Here is a 19723-nt window from a genome sequence, read left to right as displayed (position 1 = left end):
TGATATTGACAACTATTATTATGTTGTGGAGCTTTTACATTTAGCATCTGCAAAGGTGCATTGACTTTGTAAGGACACTTACTCTTGTTGCATCCACTAGTACAGCAAAACTAGTTAAGTGCTCAGATCTACACTGAACAAATGTTCTGTTAGTTGTACTGAGCTGAATAATACCATCAGCTGAAAACCCTCCACTTTGGTCAGCAGTACTATCATATGTACACATGTAACAACCAGCAGACGCATATCTGACCGGATCTGTGAAAAGGGGTGTTATATATAGCCTTTCCAATTGCAAGTACTTGGCAATCCATAACTTTACTTGTGAGAATGGTACCAGCCTGAAAGTTGGTCACTTTACACTCCTAACATAGCACTATTCCTGGATGTAATTTTAAGACAATAGAATAAACACATGATGAGTTATGCCTTGTCAAACGTGAAAATTTGGAAAGGCTATTAGACCCTATTTCGCAGATCCGGTCACATATGCACATACCTAGAAAACTCAAAGAATTCACAATGAGGATTAAAGAAAGTCCTGTTTCCTGGCTGAAAGGAAAAGAAGAGACATGTATATTAATATCATATTGTTGTTGCATATAATCATATTCAGTCTAGGTGAGGAGTGTAGTCAGACTTTTGGTGATGCCAGGGCCTAGCTACTGAAGATAAGGGAAGACATGTAAAAGCACACTATAGCATGCAACACATGCCATTACTGCCACACTAGGGGGTCTGAGGGCATGCTCCTCCAGGAAATTTTTGAAAATTAGATCACCTGAGATCGAATCTAAGAGTTATGTCAGCAGCTTATCACAATTATACCTAATATTTATTCGTCTATTGTATTAGGTGATTGCTCTATTAGCATCTTGATCTTGATACTTATTGTAAGCTTTCTACTAAATACATCCAACCACTGGCAGGACATTAGGCCCTCTAAAATTGAACGTGAGGCTGATTTCAGCAAATTATTAGAATGGCTGCTATTACTGAATATTAGCCTGACTGCTGTTTAGAGTGACTGTTCTATTAGAGTATCTCGCTCTTGGTGTCAATTGTTGTTGATGCATGGGCCTGGATCTAGGTAGTCCAGGTTCTGGCTACATCCCTGGTTTGAGTAGTTACACAAGTTATGCTTACTGGATCAATGTTAAAAGATAGTAGTGCAGTTTCACCACCAAGTTCTGTCCTTGTTTGTATCTGGTTAGATATTTGACTGGATAACAAGAAACTTTCTACTCTTTCCCTACAGATAGGAAATATCTAACATGAAATGTCATTTAAATAACCTATACACACCCTTCATCAGTTGGTAAACGTGTATTTCTGGCAACAATGAAGATAACTGGGACGCTGGCACCTAGATAAACAAAACACCACATTTCATTATGCAATATATAACAATACTGTAAAATGTTTCATCAGTATAATATTTATCAAACTATTGCACAATCAGAATACTACAATTATTCATGTTTATGCATGGTGAATTTACCTGGTTTTTCTACACTTAAATCTAAAATTACATCATAAAATTTCGTATCCACTAAGGGGATGAGTTTACAAATACACGTACATTAGTTTTAAATTTGGCCAAGATAAACTTTCAGCTTGTATAGACCATATACAGTGGCTAGAAATTTTTGAGGGACAAAACATTAGTGATTTTTTGCACATACAGTAATAGTTCATTTAAATACTGTAGAGTCTGGTTGTTAGGCACATACACTAAAAGTTCACAAAAAAATCATGATTAACATATAGTTGTTAAGTGCATGTGCCTAATAAATAAACCTCGTTGTGATTATTATATATGGATTCACTCTGTTGTGGTGGTGTGAAATGCAGTCATTACATGTACCAATATTTTGAGTCCAGTTTTTGTGCACTGAATCCTTTGTGTGGAGAAGACCACTTCACTTGGTAAGTATAGTAAAGGCACATATTTTGGCTTTGTCAATTATTGTCTGAAAAGCGAAGTATCCATTACACTTCATTTTCAGCTATGTTCAACCAGTTATACAGCATTATGAATCAAAAACTGTTCGAAAAGCATCTCTGCAATCAAAGTAGCCACTATGAAAAATACACACAATTTCCTTTAAAAAGGGAAGTCATGCATCACGCGCTACTACTAAATTGACACCTTTTGCTGTCAGCAAATATGAATGGGACACAAAGGAGGACACTGGTAAGTCCATGAAGACTGCATTGCACATACTGCAGTATGCCAAAAGGCATGTGTCCAGCTGAAGCAACGTCAAACAATGAAAAATCAAGCCCATAACCTTAGCCGTTATCAAGTTACGCTTGTCTGAAGGAATCAGTCAGTCAGTTACTCAGTTAGTCAGTAAAAATTCCATTAAATATATATTTTTTAATTCCGTAACAACTTGTTGAAAGCGTTTTGGGCTGATCTGAAGACTTGTTTGAGCATTTTACCTAACCAATACTGTTTCATCATCATCAGGGAAAAGTGAGGATGGTTTTGGGTAATGTTTTTCGTGGGCCATGCCTACACCTTTGTGGTCCCTACTATACAGTACTACTATATGATGTTCATGCTCCATTGCAATGAGAAAAGATATACATAGAACAGCACTTCTAATGGTAAACTGTATAATTTATTATGTGTACACACCTTCCTCAGCAATCTGATTGATAATAACAGAGGATGGAATTTGAATCATGGGTGTCATATTTCCAAACATCATAAAATTATTATTATTAGTAGACGAGTCAGATGGAGGAAACTCAACAGTGTTGACTTTCTTCAAGTTTTCTTGAGTTGCAATCTGAGCTCCAATAACTAATAGTAAAACATAATGTGAAGAAGCTATATCCAGTGAATCCAAAGAGTTTATTGTAACTGAATAGTAGTTATCACTTGGGCAATAACTACCACCAAACAGTTCAATAAGGTGTTTAATTCTGATCTTTAATATACATATATAGGGGTTTACAACAAATAGCAAACACAGCAAATAAGTATAATGCATATGTAATACTACATCAGCAATTTTAAGCTTCCTATTTAAACAATAAATGAAGCCATATACCACATTTGTGACTGGGCCTGCGAAAATAGGGCATGTGGGCACATGATTTTGGCCTACTTTTTCAAACTTTCATCACCCGTAACATTTTGTATTATTATGTTATGGCAATGCAATTTTCAGCTCTTAGTAAGCATTTAATCAGCTTTATGATACAAGTTACAGAATACAAATATTCTATTCCAGTACTGAGATATGACCTGTAGAGTCACGGAGTGTAGTTTGTGCCCACATGCCCTATTTTCGCAGGCCCGGTCACATTTTAAGTACTTGCAAAAGTGTTTTACTTGGGTAGAAGCCATTTAACACAGCAATTGTAGAATATCTTAGTTACTGACACTAGTCTTCAGCTTTGCCTTCAACTCATGTCAATAACTAAGATATTGTACTCACCCTGTGATAATATAACTATGTATAAAATTATTATACTGTAGCACATCTACTATAGGAATCATTCATTATTAATTTATTTTGTGACCGGACCTGCGAAAAGGGGTCTTATAGGCTTCCAAATTTGACAAGTCATAACTCATCATGTGTTTAACGTACTGTCTTAAAATTACATCCAGGAATAACGCTTTGTTCGGAGTGTAAAGTGACTAGGGACCCGCCAATTATGCTGGCATAATTATGAGCATAATAGGTACCTGAAAGCATTGAGCATAATGCTAGCATAATAGGTAGAATATTTTGTAACAGTACGAATTCTTGCTTATGAAAATAGCTATCACAGAAAGATCGATATACTCTAATAGAACAGACAGTAACTCTAATAGAACAATCACATAGCTGATTGTTCTATTAGAGTACATCGATCTTTTCTGTGATATGCATTCTGACAAGTAAGGTTGTGCTTCACCCACTTACTATTTATCCATAAACTGGAAATTATTAGCAGAGCATGAGAACTGAGGCATAATAATTGGGCATAATTTGAGCATAATAGATAAGTATTGAGCATACATTTTAGCATAATAGGTAAATTTTTGAGCAGTGCAGCATAGCATAATAGGTAAAATTATGAGGCTAATCGGCGGGTCCCTAAAAGTGACCAAATTTCAGGCTGGTACTATACTCACAATCAAGTTATGGATTTCCAAGTACATGCAATTGGAAAGGCTATAATACCCCTTTTCGCATATCCGGTCACATTTTCAGTGTTTTCACAAGAGTAAAGAGAGTACACTAGAGGAGAGGAGGTAAATTTACCTGTACATTTTTAAAATGCTAATTTAGAACTACTATTCTGTTAGAATTAGTATTCAGTTAGAATGATAATGCGGTGAAAGCTGAGTCGTCACTGGAATCTGAATAATTGTTTGGGGATAGCTATGTAGATTAGCAAGCTAGTATGAAAGTTCAGTATTATACACAAATCAATTCTATCTATCCAATCTGTGCAGTATGATCTAAGTACTCCATACAGTGTGAATTCTCAGTGACTACATAGAATGCATGGCATAATGAAAAAGTATTCTACTTGGAATTTTATAAGCTGACAAAATTGACAAAACTTTTCACTCCTGACAATAGTGTTGAATATAATTACACACAGTAATTAGCACTCATGCAGATAATCTTATAACATCAAGTGACTAGATTTGGGAAAACCGGTCTTATCGACCATGTCATTAGATTCGATTTTTCACCAAGAACAAAAAACTAACTGAATAAACTATCTAATTTCTAGACTTGAGTGGTATGGTTTTGCTGGCTACTTTTCCCAAGCTCAGTGGCGATCCGTACGTGCAGTGTGGGGCCTTAATGGAGCTCTGGTCAGCCTGTGGATTGCTGTATGTGGCTGTACAGCTCCATGGTGTTGAATAAAGACCTATTCTGTGAAATTCCATACTTGAATGTCCCATAACTTAGCCTAATTCATTCCTACGCCTTCCTTTTCAATTTTTAAACAGCCTCTTGCCCTCTTCCGGGCCCCTGCCTCCCTCCCCTTTTGGAGCTCACCTGATACAGTCAACCTCAATTAAAAAACTATCTACGTAAAATGGCAGGAAACTTAACTGATGGCTACTTGCACAGTGGATGCTCTAGAAGGTAAGGAATTGGTGTAAAACGTGTTTAAAATTTGGTACACATAGCTTCAACCATTGACAAGCTACAACACACTAAATACTTAAAACCAAAATTTCTCGATACCTTTAAATAGGCAATAAGACCGGTTTTCCCATACTGAGTCACATTTGCAGACAGTCTATACAGATGTACAAAATTAAATCATTATGGTAGGATGTAGCAATTGTCAGGTACAGTAATACAGGCAACAAGTCTCTTGCATTACAATTAAAACTACTGTAATTGACTGATTTTACCAGCTTTTCTAACAACTTCTTTTCTAAATTTGTGTAAAATTTCTAATTATCTGATTCATTCTTAATATTTTATGTACAAGCTTACCAATATTATTAGTAGCTCTGATAGTTTGGTTTCCAGTATCATTGATAGTTCTACTGAACAAAACTCCAATTTCCTCTGTATTCATGAGCAGTCTTTCACTAACTGAGACTGGTGCTATAACCTGTACACAATAAAACATGGAGTATCATATTGATGAATACAATTTAAGTAAGGATCGCCAATAAAATGACACACGCCACCTAAAATTTCACCTTTAAGAATCATCCTAGAAACATTATACGCAATGAAAATCAACTTTACATAATAGTTATATATGGTCACAATGTGGGACCTATAAACCTGAAGGCCTGGGCTGTAGTGCACGAGTGAAGCGAGGGCGCTACTAAGGGCCTGAGGGTTTATAAATTTCATAGACTCCACATTGTGCCCATATAACTGCTTTAGACTCTATTTCACATTACACTCAGGTTACTTACCTCATCCACGGCTGTTTCTGCTGTAGGCTCGGCAAAAGTGGCTGGTTTTTCTTGCGATAATACTAGCGCCATGGCAACTATGTGTCCTCACATGACAAAATAATCATGCTCGTTAAATCATTTCATGAGAACAACACATAATGATTGGACATACCTAGATTTTGAGCATATGTTATATTGTGCCTGAAGGCGTGGAGTATATTAGAAAACAAGGTGGAGTATACGAGATATATTACCCACCCAAAACAGCCTAAATAGAGTCTAAAGGAAGATATTAGTCTATCTAACATCAAATACAGGATTAAAAACAAGACAACACCTACATGTGGCCGGATATAGAATTCTTTTTTAAAAAATTCCTAACTCAAACTTTCTGCCTGCCTGCCTGCCTGCCTGCCTGCCTGCCTGCCTGCCTGCCTGCCTGCCTGCCTGCCTGCCTGCCTGCCTGCCTGCCTGCCTGCCTGCCTGCCTGCCTGCCTGCCTGCCTGCCTGAGCACAGTCGCAAGGCTAGAGGCCAAACAAACAAGTGTACAGCCACCATTTTATGCCACAATAACAAACTCACCAGTGGGATGTGCCTTTTGGGGTTCCAATGATTGTGTACCCTCTGTTCCTTGTTTGTTTTATCTTAATAAAGGCTGTTCATCGTGAAAAAACCATAATTCAGGTGTTAATTTTCCGTATTACACTTTCCATGAGCAGTATATTAATTTTAGACACCACAAACGTATTTAAAGCCTTACGCTACTGTAAAAGATACTGGACACCCAATAGACGTCTATAACATCATGACAGGATTGAGACCACTCCCATTAATGATCTTGGTCAATTAATACCAATCAAGCGCTGAGACCACACTGCTTATCAATCTATTCACTCAAATACAATGACCACACCCCTTATTGGTTTAGCTGCATTTGTAATGATAGCATAGTGAAAATAAGGAATAGTGACTATGCCTCAGTCTTGGTAGACTAAAGCTGACTTGAGATACTCTAATACAGCAGTCACCCTAATAGAACAGCCACACATGTATAGCTGTATGCTATAATAAAAATAATTGTATATTTTTCGGGATCCAAGCAATAAAAAGTAGTAAAACAAGAGATGAATGATGGTATTACAGCATAGCTTGATGAAAAATCCCTACTTTGGCGGTCAACAAAATAATTGTTATAACATACCAATGTAGGGATTTCCCCACTGAGCTGTGCTGTAATACCATCATCCATCTCTAGTTTCACTACTTTTTATCACTTGGATCTCTATTTCATTTTTAAATTAAAATATATACTAGTATCTATACACTGGGCTACTTTAATAAGTGGACTGTTCCATAAAAAACAAAGACAAATGCCACAACCATCTGCTTAAAACTCCTATCATACTGTAAGTAATTTTCACAGGTAGAAGTATCTTCTTGAATTAAGTGTCCTCTGCCTATATATTTACAACATCCTGACAATGTATTCAGTCAAGCTATTTCATGTTACATGCGTTGCATGCTCATTTTATTTCTGCAAATTCCAAATTATTAACAGACCTCATCTGTCATCTGCTCAAATGAAACATCATTTCTTTCATCAAGTAAACTATCCAACACACCTATGGAATCCTGTAGGTAACACAATCAATTATTGCTACTCAGAAAAATAAACATATATATTATTATGTGCATCAATCGTGTTGCTTTACAGTGTTATGTATGAAACAGCAAAACATATGTATGAATGTCAGTGAACAAGCCAGTGTTACATAACAATAAATTGTGATCATATCTGCAAGAATCCCACAAGTCTGTGCACTGGAGATAGTTAGATATCATGCATTATACTATTCAAGTTGTCATAGCTCACTACAGGCAAAGGTAATGATCACCAAATTTTCACTTTTAATATACACATCTGTTTGTTATGTTTAATTTAACCACTGACCAGTGGAGGGTGGGGAAATGAGTGGGCATGTAATAGTACTCAGAAATGGAAGGACAAAAACGTTAGATATCACAATGACAAAGGCAGCATAACTAAAGCTGCAGATGGCTGAAAACACTTCATACACTAGACTTGCACCAGTTAATTTCGAGCATAATAGACTAGTAAAAGCATCAACCCAGCATAATAGAACAATTTTCAAGATTTTTAATCAAATGTGCAATGCACACTCCAAAAATCCAGCAAAACATGCACCTTACTACTGCATTTCATATCAAGAAAAATTAATGTTTCTTGAATTGGATAATTATGTACATTTCACAGAAATAAGATTGAAATACTCTAATAGAGCAGTCGCTTACTCTAATACAGCAGTCAGGAAAGGGTGATATACTCTAATAAAGCAGCCAACTCTAGAGCATAATCTTGATTTTGAAAACATAGTTTTGAACATAATTGGCTGAATTTTTGAACACTGCTCAAAAGCATAATAGGCTATTTTCAGAGTAACAGGAATTTCATTCTGATCCCATCTGTATGCGCACAAAGCTAGTGTGGAACAAGGAAATATAGAAACCAATATGTACTGTATGGATGTAGCTATCAAGTTGTATTGCAATCACAGAATCATTTGTTTGCTCTATCATATCATGTTTTGGTGGTAAGATCTGGTCACAATTACAAGTAATGTGTATGTCTTAATAGCATCTGAGTTAGGGGTCATTCCATGTCAAATCACCTAGAAATTGTAGGATCACCTCTCAGATTTTGGCAAAACTTGGTGTGTTTGTAGTACCTATGTTGCTCATCACCCATACCAATTTTTAGCCTCATACACCACATAGTTTCTGATTTATGACCACAAATATTTTGAATATTTCATGAAAAATTGGTCCATCTTGAGTTACAAAATCATCTGTAGTTCACCACTGTGTTACTATTTTGAAATAAAATTTTCAGTGATTAAAGACTGTTAATTGATCTCTCAAGTAATCCATAAACTATGGGATATAAATTTAATTAAGGTTCAAAAAGGCTCCATTAAAAACTGTAATCCGTAATATTTCAAAAAGTGCTGCTTCAAATTCCTTGAATTTTTTTAGTAAATAATAATTAGGTTATGGTCTATTGTTGGTAAACTTTTTGTAGTGGGGCCACAATGGGTTCAAGAGATATAATGAATTATGTTGTGGTATGTAGTGGAATTTTGTAGTCTATTATTGCTGTATGGGAGTGTACACCTCTAATAACCACTCCTAACAAGGCCATGCCAACTTTGTTTTACACAATGAAGGTGTCCAAGTACAGTGCAATCTGTATTAGTGACCACCTGTATTGAAAGACCACCCTTGTGCCGCAATTTATTTAGTTATATTGTTTTCAAATGCAGCCAGCTTATATAGTTTGCAAAGGCAGTACAATGACCAGCTAATGACACCACATCAGTTGTTCAATTTAGCATGTAACAACATACCTGCTGCTTACTTTAAGTATTGTAACAATGAAGATTATTCAAGACAACAGGTTATCAACTCTCACTTACAATCCATGGTATGAGAAAACTGCACTCTTTTGTGCCAATCTCAGATAGCACAGTGGAAATAAAATTTTACTCATAACATGATGTTTTCAGGAAAGAGAAAGTTGCTCTAGCAAAGAATGAATCTTCACCAGAATCGATTGCTAGATTTGTCACTTGTTGACATGAAGAGAATCGGTGGTTAGCTTGTGTGCTTGAAGTTTGCAGTGACACTAAGGAAGTGAAGCTGACATTACTGCATCCACATGGTCCATCAAACTCATTCAAATACTCAGTGCCCCAGAATATCTACACTATACCAATGGATGACATTCTAATGCTCATAGACCCAAGGACAAGAAGTGGTTGTGTGTACTCTGACAAAAAAAGAAATGACATTTGCTACCAAACAGCATCACACTGTATCACCACAGTAACAAACTTGTATTACTGGCATGCCTTTGTCACAACCTGTTTATATATGCATACATTTAACTTGCAGTTTAATCAAAGAGACTTGTGTGTCTGCAAACCTAAATCAGCAGAATGGGCTTCAAGGTGTGCAATACTACATGGGATATCTACTATAATACCGCAAACACCACTAGCTACCTATCTCATAATCCCATAGAGACCCCACACTGAAACTTTTGCAACTAATAGGTGAATGTCTGACAAATATCCACAAAAAATTCTAATCAGCACTTTTGGTAGAGCAAAGGTCAAAGATTAGGAGACATGGTTAATCATCATCTTCATCAAATTAAGCTGTTAAATATAAAAAAACGAAAGCTTTTTCTTCAAGCTTTAAAGTGATGCAATACATTTTAAAAACACCCAAGTTATTATGCTTTGAATGATCACAAGTACAGCAAAAATAGAATACTAAATAAGCCATTTCTGGGAAGCCATACAAGCAATGGGTGAAGGGACACATATGACCACTTGGGATACCCACACACCAATTTCATCCAATTCTGAGGGGGTCATGTGCAAAACTTTGGTGAACTGATATGGAATTAGCCATACAGTAAATCTAACTAAATAAATTGCAGCACAAGGGTGGTCTTTCAATACAGGTGGTCACTAATACAGGTTGCATTGTACTTGTACACCTTCATTGTGTAAGACAAAGTTGGCATGGCCTTATCAGGAGTGGTTATTAGAGGTGTACACTCCCATATAGCAATAATAGACTACAAAATTCCACTACATACCATAACATAACAAGACACACGGTAGTGTGTTGTGCGGCCCAAGAAGCCGGCGCGCAACACCCATGAGTATATTAACAGGAAGAAAGAAAACGCAATATTCGCACCTCCGTAGCTCTGTGCTGCCTTGATGAAACAAGACGATTTTTGCTGTGGACACTCCCTCCAACTTCAGCACTCCACATTCCTAATTTGAGCGCAATCGCTTCACGCGTTCCCGAGATATGCGAGTTCAAAAATTGGCTTAGTTTCTTCGTTTTTTTTTCTTCTTATTTTTCTTTCTCCCTTTCGCACACTTACAAAAACTGCTATAAAACGCGAACGCCCTGTCTGATTGCCTTGACATTTTGCACACAGAAAGGGGGTATAAAGGTGCATCTCGGTACCAACTTTGGCTGGAATACGATAAACAGGCAAAGAGTTATGAGCGATTATTCACAAAAAATAACACCAATATGTTGTCACGCCTACAGCATAAACCGCGTATGGAAAGAAGCTGAAAATCGGTGGGTGAATAGGTTAACTATTGAACCTCAAACCTTTTGTGGTTTGAAAGAAATTGAGCATAAAACCAGGAAGATACAACGAAAAAACCAACACTGTGAAACAATTACACAATCGAGATTAGCTATTGAAAAACGACTACTTGCCATGCCTACCAGATAGACCACTTGGGGTAATGCTTTGAAAATCACTGTACAGATGGAGTAATCATCTTAGAAAGGCTCTTCAATGGAGTAGAAGAATCAGACTCAAAGCCACGGAGTTATAATACGAAATCCAACTTGGTGCAGCAAGTGCGAGATCGAGATACTCTAATAGAGCAGTCATCCTAATAGAGCAGTCACCCTGAAGAGAATTCAAGAGTTCAGCTAGAAACAAGTAACCTGTATAGAGATAAGCTAGAAACAAGTCACCCCGTACAGAGATCAGCTACAAACAATTCACCCTGTAGAGAGATCAGCTAGAAAAATTTACCTTATAGGGAGTTCACGCAACTAAGGAAAGGGATAATTCAGCTAGAAGAAATCACCTTGTAGAGTTCAGCTACAAAGAAACTACCATGTAGAGAGTTCAACTACAAACAAATCGCCCTGTAGAGAGATAAATAGAAGAAGATTCCTTGTAGAGAGTTCAGCTACAAACAAATCACCCTGTAGAGAGATCAGCTAGAAGAAGTCACCTTGCAGAGAGTTCAGTTACAAAGAAACCATTATGTAGAAAGTTCAGCTACAAACTAGTGACCTTGTAGAGACATCAGCTAAAAGAAGTTACCTTATAGAGAGTTCAGCTACAGAGAAACTATCATGTAGAGAGTTCAGCTGCAAACAAATCACATGTAGAGAGTTCAGCACCAAGCAAATCTCCCTGTAGAGAGATCAGCTAGAAGAAGTTTTCTTGTAGAGAGTTCAGCTGCAAACAAATCACATGTAGAGAGTTCAGCTACAAGCAAATCTCCCTGTAGAGAGATCAGCTAGAAGAAGTTTTCTTGTAGAGAGTTCAGCTGCAAACAAATCACATGTAGAGAGTTCAGCTACAAGCAAATCTCCCTGTAGAGAGATCAGCTAGAAGAAATTACCTTGTAGAGAGTTCAGCTACAAAGAAACCATCATGTAAAGAGTTCAGCTGCAAACAAAACACCTGTAGAGAGTTCAGCTACAAACAAATCTCCCTGTAGAGAGATCAGCTAGAAGAAGTTTCCTTGTAGAGAGTTCAGCTACAAACAAATCACCCTGTAGAAAGATCAGCTAGAAGGAGTCACCTTGTAGAGAGTTCAGTTACAAAGGAACCATCATGTATAGAATTCAGCTACAAACTAGTGACCCTGTAGAGACATCAGCTAAAAGAAATTACCTTGTAGAGAGTTCAGCTACAAAGAAACCACCATGTAGAGAGTTCAGCTGCAAACAAATCACCTGTAGAGAGTTCAGCTACAAACAAATCTCCCTGTAGAGAGATCAGCTAGAAGAAGTTTCCTTATAGAGAGTTCAGCTACAAACAAATCACCCTGTAGAAAGATCAGCTAGAAGAAGTTACCTTGTGGAGAATTCAGCTACAAAGAAACCATATTGTAGAGAGTTCAGCAGTAAACAAATCACCTATAGAGACTTCAGCTACAAACAAATCTCCCTGTAGAGAGATCAGCTAGAAGAAGTTACCTTGTAGAGAGTTCAGCTACAAAGAAACCATCATGTAGAGAGTTCAGCTGCAAACAATTCACCTGTAGAGAGTTCAGCTACAAACAAATCTCCCTGTAGTGAGATCAGTTAGAAGAAGTTTCCTTGTAGAGAGTTCAGCTACAAACAAATCACCCTGTAGAAAGATCAGCTAGAAGGAGTCACCTTGTAGAGAGTTCACTTACAAAGAAATCTTCCTGTAGAGAGATCAGCTAGAAGAAGTTACCTTGTAGAGAGTTCAGCTACAAAGAAACCATCATGTAGAGAGTTCAGCTAAAAACAAATCACCTGTAGAGAGTTCAGCTACAAACAAATCTCCCTGTAGAGAGATCAGCTAGAAGAAGGTACCTTGTGGAGAGTTCAGCTTCAAAGAAACCATCATGTAGAGAGTTCAGTTGCAAACAAATCACCTGCATGTTGAAAGTTCAGTTACAAACAAATCTCCCTGTAGAGAGATCAGCTAGAAGAAGTTTCCTTGTAGAGAGTTCAGTTACAAAGAAACCATCATGTAGAGAGTTCAGCTGCAAACAAATCACATGTAGAGAGTTCAGCTACAAACAAATCTCCCTGTAGAGAGATCAGCTAGAAGAAGTTAACTTGTAGAGAGTTCAGCTACAAAAAAATCACCCTGTAGAAAGATCAGCTAGAAGGAGTCACCTTGTAGAGAGTTCACTTACAAAGAAACCATCATGTAGAGAGTTCAGCTGCAAACAAATCACCTGTAGAGAGTTCAGCTACAAACAAATCACCCTGTAGAAAGATCAGCTAGAAGAAGTTACCTTGTAGAGAGTTCAGCTACAAAGAACCATCATGTAGAGAGTTAAGCTACAAACAAATCTCCCAGTAGAAAGATCAGCTAGAAGAAGTTACCTTGTGGAGAGTTCAGCTACAAAGAAACCACCATGTAGAGAGTTCAGCTGCAAAGAAATCACCTGTAGAGAGTTCAGCTACAAACAAATCTCCCTGTAGAGAGATCAGCTAGAAGAAATTACCTTGTAGAGAGTTCAGTTACAAAGAAATCACCATGTAGAGAGTTCAGCTTCAAAGAAATCACCCTGTAGAAAATTTAGCCACAAACAAATTGCCCTGTAGAAAGATCAGTTAGAAGAAGTTACCTTGTAGAGAGTTCAGCTACAAAGAAACCATTCTGTAAAGAGCTCAGCTGCAAACAAATCACCTGCACAGAATTCAGCTACAAACAAATCACCTTGTAGAGAGATCAGCTAGAAGAAGTTACCTTGCAGATAGTTCAGCTACAAACAATTCACCGTGTAGAGAGATCAGCTAGAAGAAGTTACCTTGTAAATTGTTCAGCTACTAACAATTCACCCTGTAGAGAGGGCAGCTAGAAGAAGTAACCTTGTACAGTGTTCAGTTACAAAGAAACCACCATGGAGAGTTCTGTAATAAATATAATTATGTATTATATATATAATTTGTACATTTACTGATAAAATCAGAAATATTTAAAGTACATCTGCTTCATCTTTTCTTCTTCCTGTGGTAAAGAAAAAAAAGACAGGTTAAAAAAGTCCCTGTGGTATACAAATACAAAAAGAAATGAAATCTAATCCAAAACAGCCAAGCTGTAAAAAAACAGTGCGGCCCTCTAAAAGGCTATGGTGACAAAAGATGTGAAATCCAAGGTGGCGGCCAAGAAATGGCTGTGATGGTAGGTTAATGGTAAAAATTTTAATAACAGCAATTTAGGTGAATTGTTTGCCAAGACCAAGTGGCACAAAAATTCACCTGAATTGTCGTTATTAAAAATTTTACCATTAACCTACCATCACAGCCATTTCTTGGCCGCCACCTTGGATTTCACATGTTTTTTCACCATAGCCTTTTTGAGGGCCGCACTGTTTTTTTATAAAGTTTAAGTTATTAAACACAGTTAATGTTGTGAAGCGCAGGCTGCGCAAGTACCCAAAATATTAGCATGCAACAGTGGGCTCCAATAAGAACAACGCATGCGCAACAAAGTGAGCAGAACACGTTGGCAGTAATTCATACCTGTTGTAACAAATCTTGCTAGTTACAGTGGCTTTTAATCTTCAAGATGAATACTCGTAGTTATCGCCGACTGAGGAAAGGGAAGCTCGTCGTCCTTGGGAAGGTCGACTGCTGGATTGAGCAAGCGAAGAGCTTTGTCAAGCCGGAGGAAGGGCCGCCTAATGGAACAAGTATTCCGGACAGGACGACGACGTGACAAGATGCGATACTACAATGCTAGTAGCCACCTTCAGGGTCGTTTCCACAAGTTGCTTACCTTGGCCCACGCACGGTGTCACGGTCGCCTGGGACAGCTCCGACGCCGCTGGACTCAATACCAACAGTAACTACAGCTCCACCTCATACCATAACCAGTTCGTCGGACGCCACCTAATCAACAAAAATGCAGGGAAATCACGTGGTGGGCATCAATTAGAATCTTCGAGGACAAACACCACGACTATCGCGAAACGGCCTCAAACAAGATGCTGCATCGGGTAAGCAACAGTATGACACCAATTGGTGTACTAGTATAATCTTGCACACTGTACCCACACACACTGTATATATTTGTATACAATCAGTGGGGATGTACTGGTACATCGTATCAGTGGCCAATATGGCGATTTTGTCTTTTGCCAATATCGGTTGGTCTCAATATAGCTGCCAAAATCAATAGAATATACCGAAATAGTCTTTGCCATGGTAAAGCCGCATTATACCCTCTGTTATATAGCAAACAAAGCTGGGGAAACAGTAGTTTTATCCTTGAAAAGAAGTGCTACGCTACGAGAAGCCATAGAAATACGCGCATAGCAGACATTCCTTGTTATAACCATACAAAAATGATCATAATGGAGAGCTATAAAAAAAAAATTAAAAAAAAAAAAATTAATTAATAAAAATAAATAAATAAAAGTAACCATGGGATGAATAAACTAGAAACACAGCTTGAAACAACCAGCCATCTCTACAAGCAGCAGCTTGTGGGCGCGGGGGGAGCGTGACACTCAGGATATAGCTGTGTTCTATCTTTTGTTAATGAAACATGTCCTTATAAAGAGAGCAGTAATTTCCTGGGCTGTGCTTGGTTATGTTAACAGGTGCTAGCAGTTAATATGCAGCCATAGAGTGTCAGTAATACTGGTAGGGTAATTAAAAGAATTATTTCAACACAACTCCGCTTCTGGTCCTCAGTACAGCACAGAGAGCTTACAAAACATATGGCTACTTAGTTCATTGTTAAGAGTTGTTCAGTCCCTTTTAGTTTACAAATAGCACACAAGTACTTAGACTCATCATGGCTTCCTTTGAAAATTAACAGCTTAAAAGTGATGACGCAATAAACCACTGAGTAGCAGCGAATATAGGATGAATGCCCTACATGGACTGAGGTTTAAGTAATTAGTCAAATGTTGGAACCACTAGTGTCGCGCTCCTTCGCGCCTTCGGCGCTTGTAAGCTCCTGCTACAAGCCATTAAAAATACGGAGTGATTTGGACTTATCTTGGTGGGAGCACGCACTAAATAATAATAATATAAAATAAAATAAACTTGTGGGTGCCTCACGGCCTCGACCGTTAATTGGGGCTGTCAATTGAGGCCACACCACCACAGGCAATCAACCATTGGCAGTGATTGTTAGCACTTGGAACTACTTACTAAGTGTATCTTATGGCAAGTTAAAGTTTCTCAGTTTCCTCTAATCTAAATGTATAGCTGCACTTTATTATATTGGGTCGGTATCGGTGTTCTGACTCAGTATATCGCTTTATATTGGATCGGTTCAGAAATTTCTCTATTGGTACACCCCCAGTAAATGTGAAATAATAAGAGTTGCTTTGTAAAAACAGCAACACAAACACATGGTTATCATAAATTGTATGTTGAAAAGCAGCCAAGTACATATTAGAACTTTGCATAGTAGTTTGATGGCGTTGTGCCAGCTTCTTGCACACCATACCCCTTGAGTCTTATAATAGTTCCAAAGAAAAGTCCATTTTATTGTCATTAAAGGAAACTTCAACCTATACATCTTCAACAGGAATTGTATCAAAACACAGTGCTTGCTCTAATGTGTACACGATACAGTGTCTTCGTCATATATCTGTAGTTCTATGGTTAGGATGTGTTCCACAACTTTGCCAGGCAATTGGTACGGGGCACACCATTGGGTTGTTAGTTGCATGTTAGTTTGCGTGTACGTTATGTCTTCCTAATGTTTACGTTGTCACACTTGATATGTATGTCGTCACCATTGCTTGTCCGTATACCAACGTATGTCACTGCCACTGCTTGTTTTGTATGTCACCGTTGCTCAGCCTGCACATCATCATCATCTTCTGTATGCTGCAAGCATAGCTTATCTTGCATATTACTAGCTGTTGCCACCATCATCATTTCTGCACATTGCATGGTCTAAATAAATAACCTTGATGCTTGGGGGGGTAGATCACGATATACATAATACATATCATGACCTACCTATGGCCTCTATTGTAAAGAGTTTAGGACAGAGACGCTTCTCTGCTCTAAACTCTTTCATTACCCAAGCATCAATAAACCAAAAGTACTTCCTACTTTGGCCCCGCTGGAATTACATAACCTTGCCTAGGCCATATACCATGGCAGATGAGTCCCCCTGGCACTTACCAAACCCCCTCCTCAATCAATGGATTGCTGGAGGTGAAGAATGAAGATCCGAGGAACAGAGCACGTAAATAGGTGAGTGGTAGCGTAACTAAACATTAAATAAAGTTTAAGTTATTAAACACAGTTAATGTTGTGAAGCGCAGGCTGCGCAAGTACCCAAAATATTAGCATGCAACAGTGGGCTCCAATAAGAACAACGCATGCGCAACAAAGTGAGCAGAACACGTTGGCAGTAATTCATACCTGTTGTAACAAATCTTCCCACCCTGTCCCTACCCACTGAACAGTTCACAAACTTCACTACACACAGGTACTCTATGTTAATTGGCATAGTATGTTGGCAGTTAAAAATTCTAGTCAATATCCCATTGTCAATAGTGGTACTTACATACATATGTAGTGTAAGCAGTAGGGCTGACCGATACTGCCATTTTGGTATCACGATCGATTCTAAAGCCACTATTCACGATACTGAATAGTTCACGCTACTTACCAATAAGTCAATCATAGCTGGTGCTACATAGCTTATTGCTCAGCATTCCTGTAGGAAGTCCTTATAGGTGATAACAAACTAGCCACTATCATCCTTGTTTACAGTAACAGTTATTGTAACACATGCTGTGAGGTTGGTATGGTGTTCACACCTCTCTGCAGGGGAAACCAGATGGGTGGACTTTATCATTTACAAGAATTCTTAGCCTACTACTGCATAACAAATGGATTTTTAATGACAGTAATGTACAGGCATGGTATCACGATAGTTAATAACAAAATATCGCGATATCGATACTTTCAAAACATCGCGATATATCGCTAAAACGGTAGTATCGCTCAGCCCTGGTAAGCAGTGGAGCAAGCTAAGTAGACACATAATGTTGTTGTTGTTGTTGTTGTACTCTAAACATTTACATGAAAGACTGTACTATCATATGCATTTTGTTGCGAGTTCTTCAGCTGTAGGTCTGACTGGATTCCTTCACTGTGCCAGCCTGGATTCCTTCACCCTGCCAGCTGCTACCACAAGTAGAGATTGCTATTGAGGGACGCTCGCAGTTCAAATCTTTGTCAGGAGAGATGCTCTTTTATCCTGCCTGCAGTCACAGACAAGCCCCTCCAGTTCAGAGTGCCATCAGGAAATTGGGTTGCTAACAGCTGCTTGCCTCTCCCATCCAGATCAGTATCAGGAGACGCTCTCCCAACCAGATTACTAGCTGAAGATGCTCTCCCATCCAGATCATTATTAGGAGATGCTCTCCCATTCAAACTGCCAACTAGAGATGCTCTCCCAACCAGATTGCTAGCCGGAGACGCTCTCCCATCCAGATCACTACCAGGAGACGCTCTCCCAACCAGATCACTAGCACAATCTGGCACCTGCGCACAGGTGTTGATGCTGTCACAATCTGGCTTAAGCCACGTGACACAAATTAGTGATGACCCGCAGGTCAACACATCACCTACTACTGCTATAAGCAGTTCTCTATTCTCCTTAGAGGAGTCTGAGACAGCCAGGGGGCCTCACTTAGGATATCTGCCTTATCCACTAGGTTCTCCCGTTTGGCCTCTATTGTAAAGAGTTTAGGACAGAGACGCTTCTCTGCTCTAAACTCTTTCATTACCCAAGCATCAATAAACCAAAAGTACTTCCTACTTTGGCCCCGCTGGAATTACATAACCTTGCCTAGGCCATATACCATGGCAGATGAATCTCCCTGGCACTTACCAAACCCCCTCCTCAATCAATGGATTGCTGGAGGTGAAGAATGAAGATCAGAGGAACAGAGCACGTAAATAGGTGAGTGGTAGCGTAACTAAACATTAATTACAGCTTGGCTGTTTTGGATTAGATTTAATTATATCTCTTGAACCCATTGTGGCCTCACCGCAAAAATTTTACTAACAATAGACCATAACCTAATTATTATTTACTAAAAAATTCAAAGAAATTGAAGCAGCACGTTTTGAAATATTAAGGATTAAAGTAGAGCCTTAATTAAATTTATATCCCATAGTTTATGGATTACTTGAGAGATCAATTAACAGTCTTTAATCACTGAAAATAGTAACACAGTGGTGAGCTACAGTTGATTTTGTAACTCAAGACGGACCAATTTTTTCATGAAATATTCAAAATATTTGTCGTCATAAAGCAGAAACTATGTGGTGTATGAGGCTAAAAATTGGTATGGGTGATGAGCACCATAGGTACTACAAACACACCAAGTTTCGTCAAAATATGAGAGGTGACCCTAAAATTTCTCGGTGATTTGACATGGAATGACCCTTAGCAAAGCTAGCCATTATTGCACATGCAATGACACAGC

General features: G+C 38.3%; 2 protein-coding genes across 2 annotated transcripts in view; one reads left to right on the top strand and one right to left on the bottom strand.

Annotated features, from left to right (window-relative positions):
- LOC136254643 (uncharacterized) overlaps positions 1 to 19723 on the top strand; it is a 217115-nt gene that overhangs the window by 3244 nt on the left and 194148 nt on the right. The window lies entirely within an intron of this gene.
- LOC136254618 (uncharacterized) overlaps positions 1 to 19723 on the bottom strand; it is a 248088-nt gene that overhangs the window by 36781 nt on the left and 191584 nt on the right. Inside the window, exons 45-51 of the mRNA XM_066047362.1 lie at positions 7455 to 7526; positions 5475 to 5595; positions 2648 to 2815; positions 1306 to 1366; positions 1147 to 1252; positions 500 to 552; positions 83 to 209 (exon numbers count right to left, since the gene is read on the bottom strand). Of these exons, the coding sequence (XP_065903434.1) occupies positions 83 to 209; positions 500 to 552; positions 1147 to 1252; positions 1306 to 1366; positions 2648 to 2815; positions 5475 to 5595; positions 7455 to 7526 (708 nt within the window). The remainder of the gene's footprint in view (positions 1 to 82; positions 210 to 499; positions 553 to 1146; positions 1253 to 1305; positions 1367 to 2647; positions 2816 to 5474; positions 5596 to 7454; positions 7527 to 19723) is intronic.

Source organism: Dysidea avara, chromosome 4 (assembly GCF_963678975.1).
Source record: "Dysidea avara chromosome 4, odDysAvar1.4, whole genome shotgun sequence".
NCBI classification, from domain to species: domain Eukaryota; kingdom Metazoa; phylum Porifera; class Demospongiae; order Dictyoceratida; family Dysideidae; genus Dysidea; species Dysidea avara.
The sequence above is the reverse complement of the archived record's forward strand: the minus strand, read 5'-3'. Positions and strand labels throughout refer to the sequence as shown.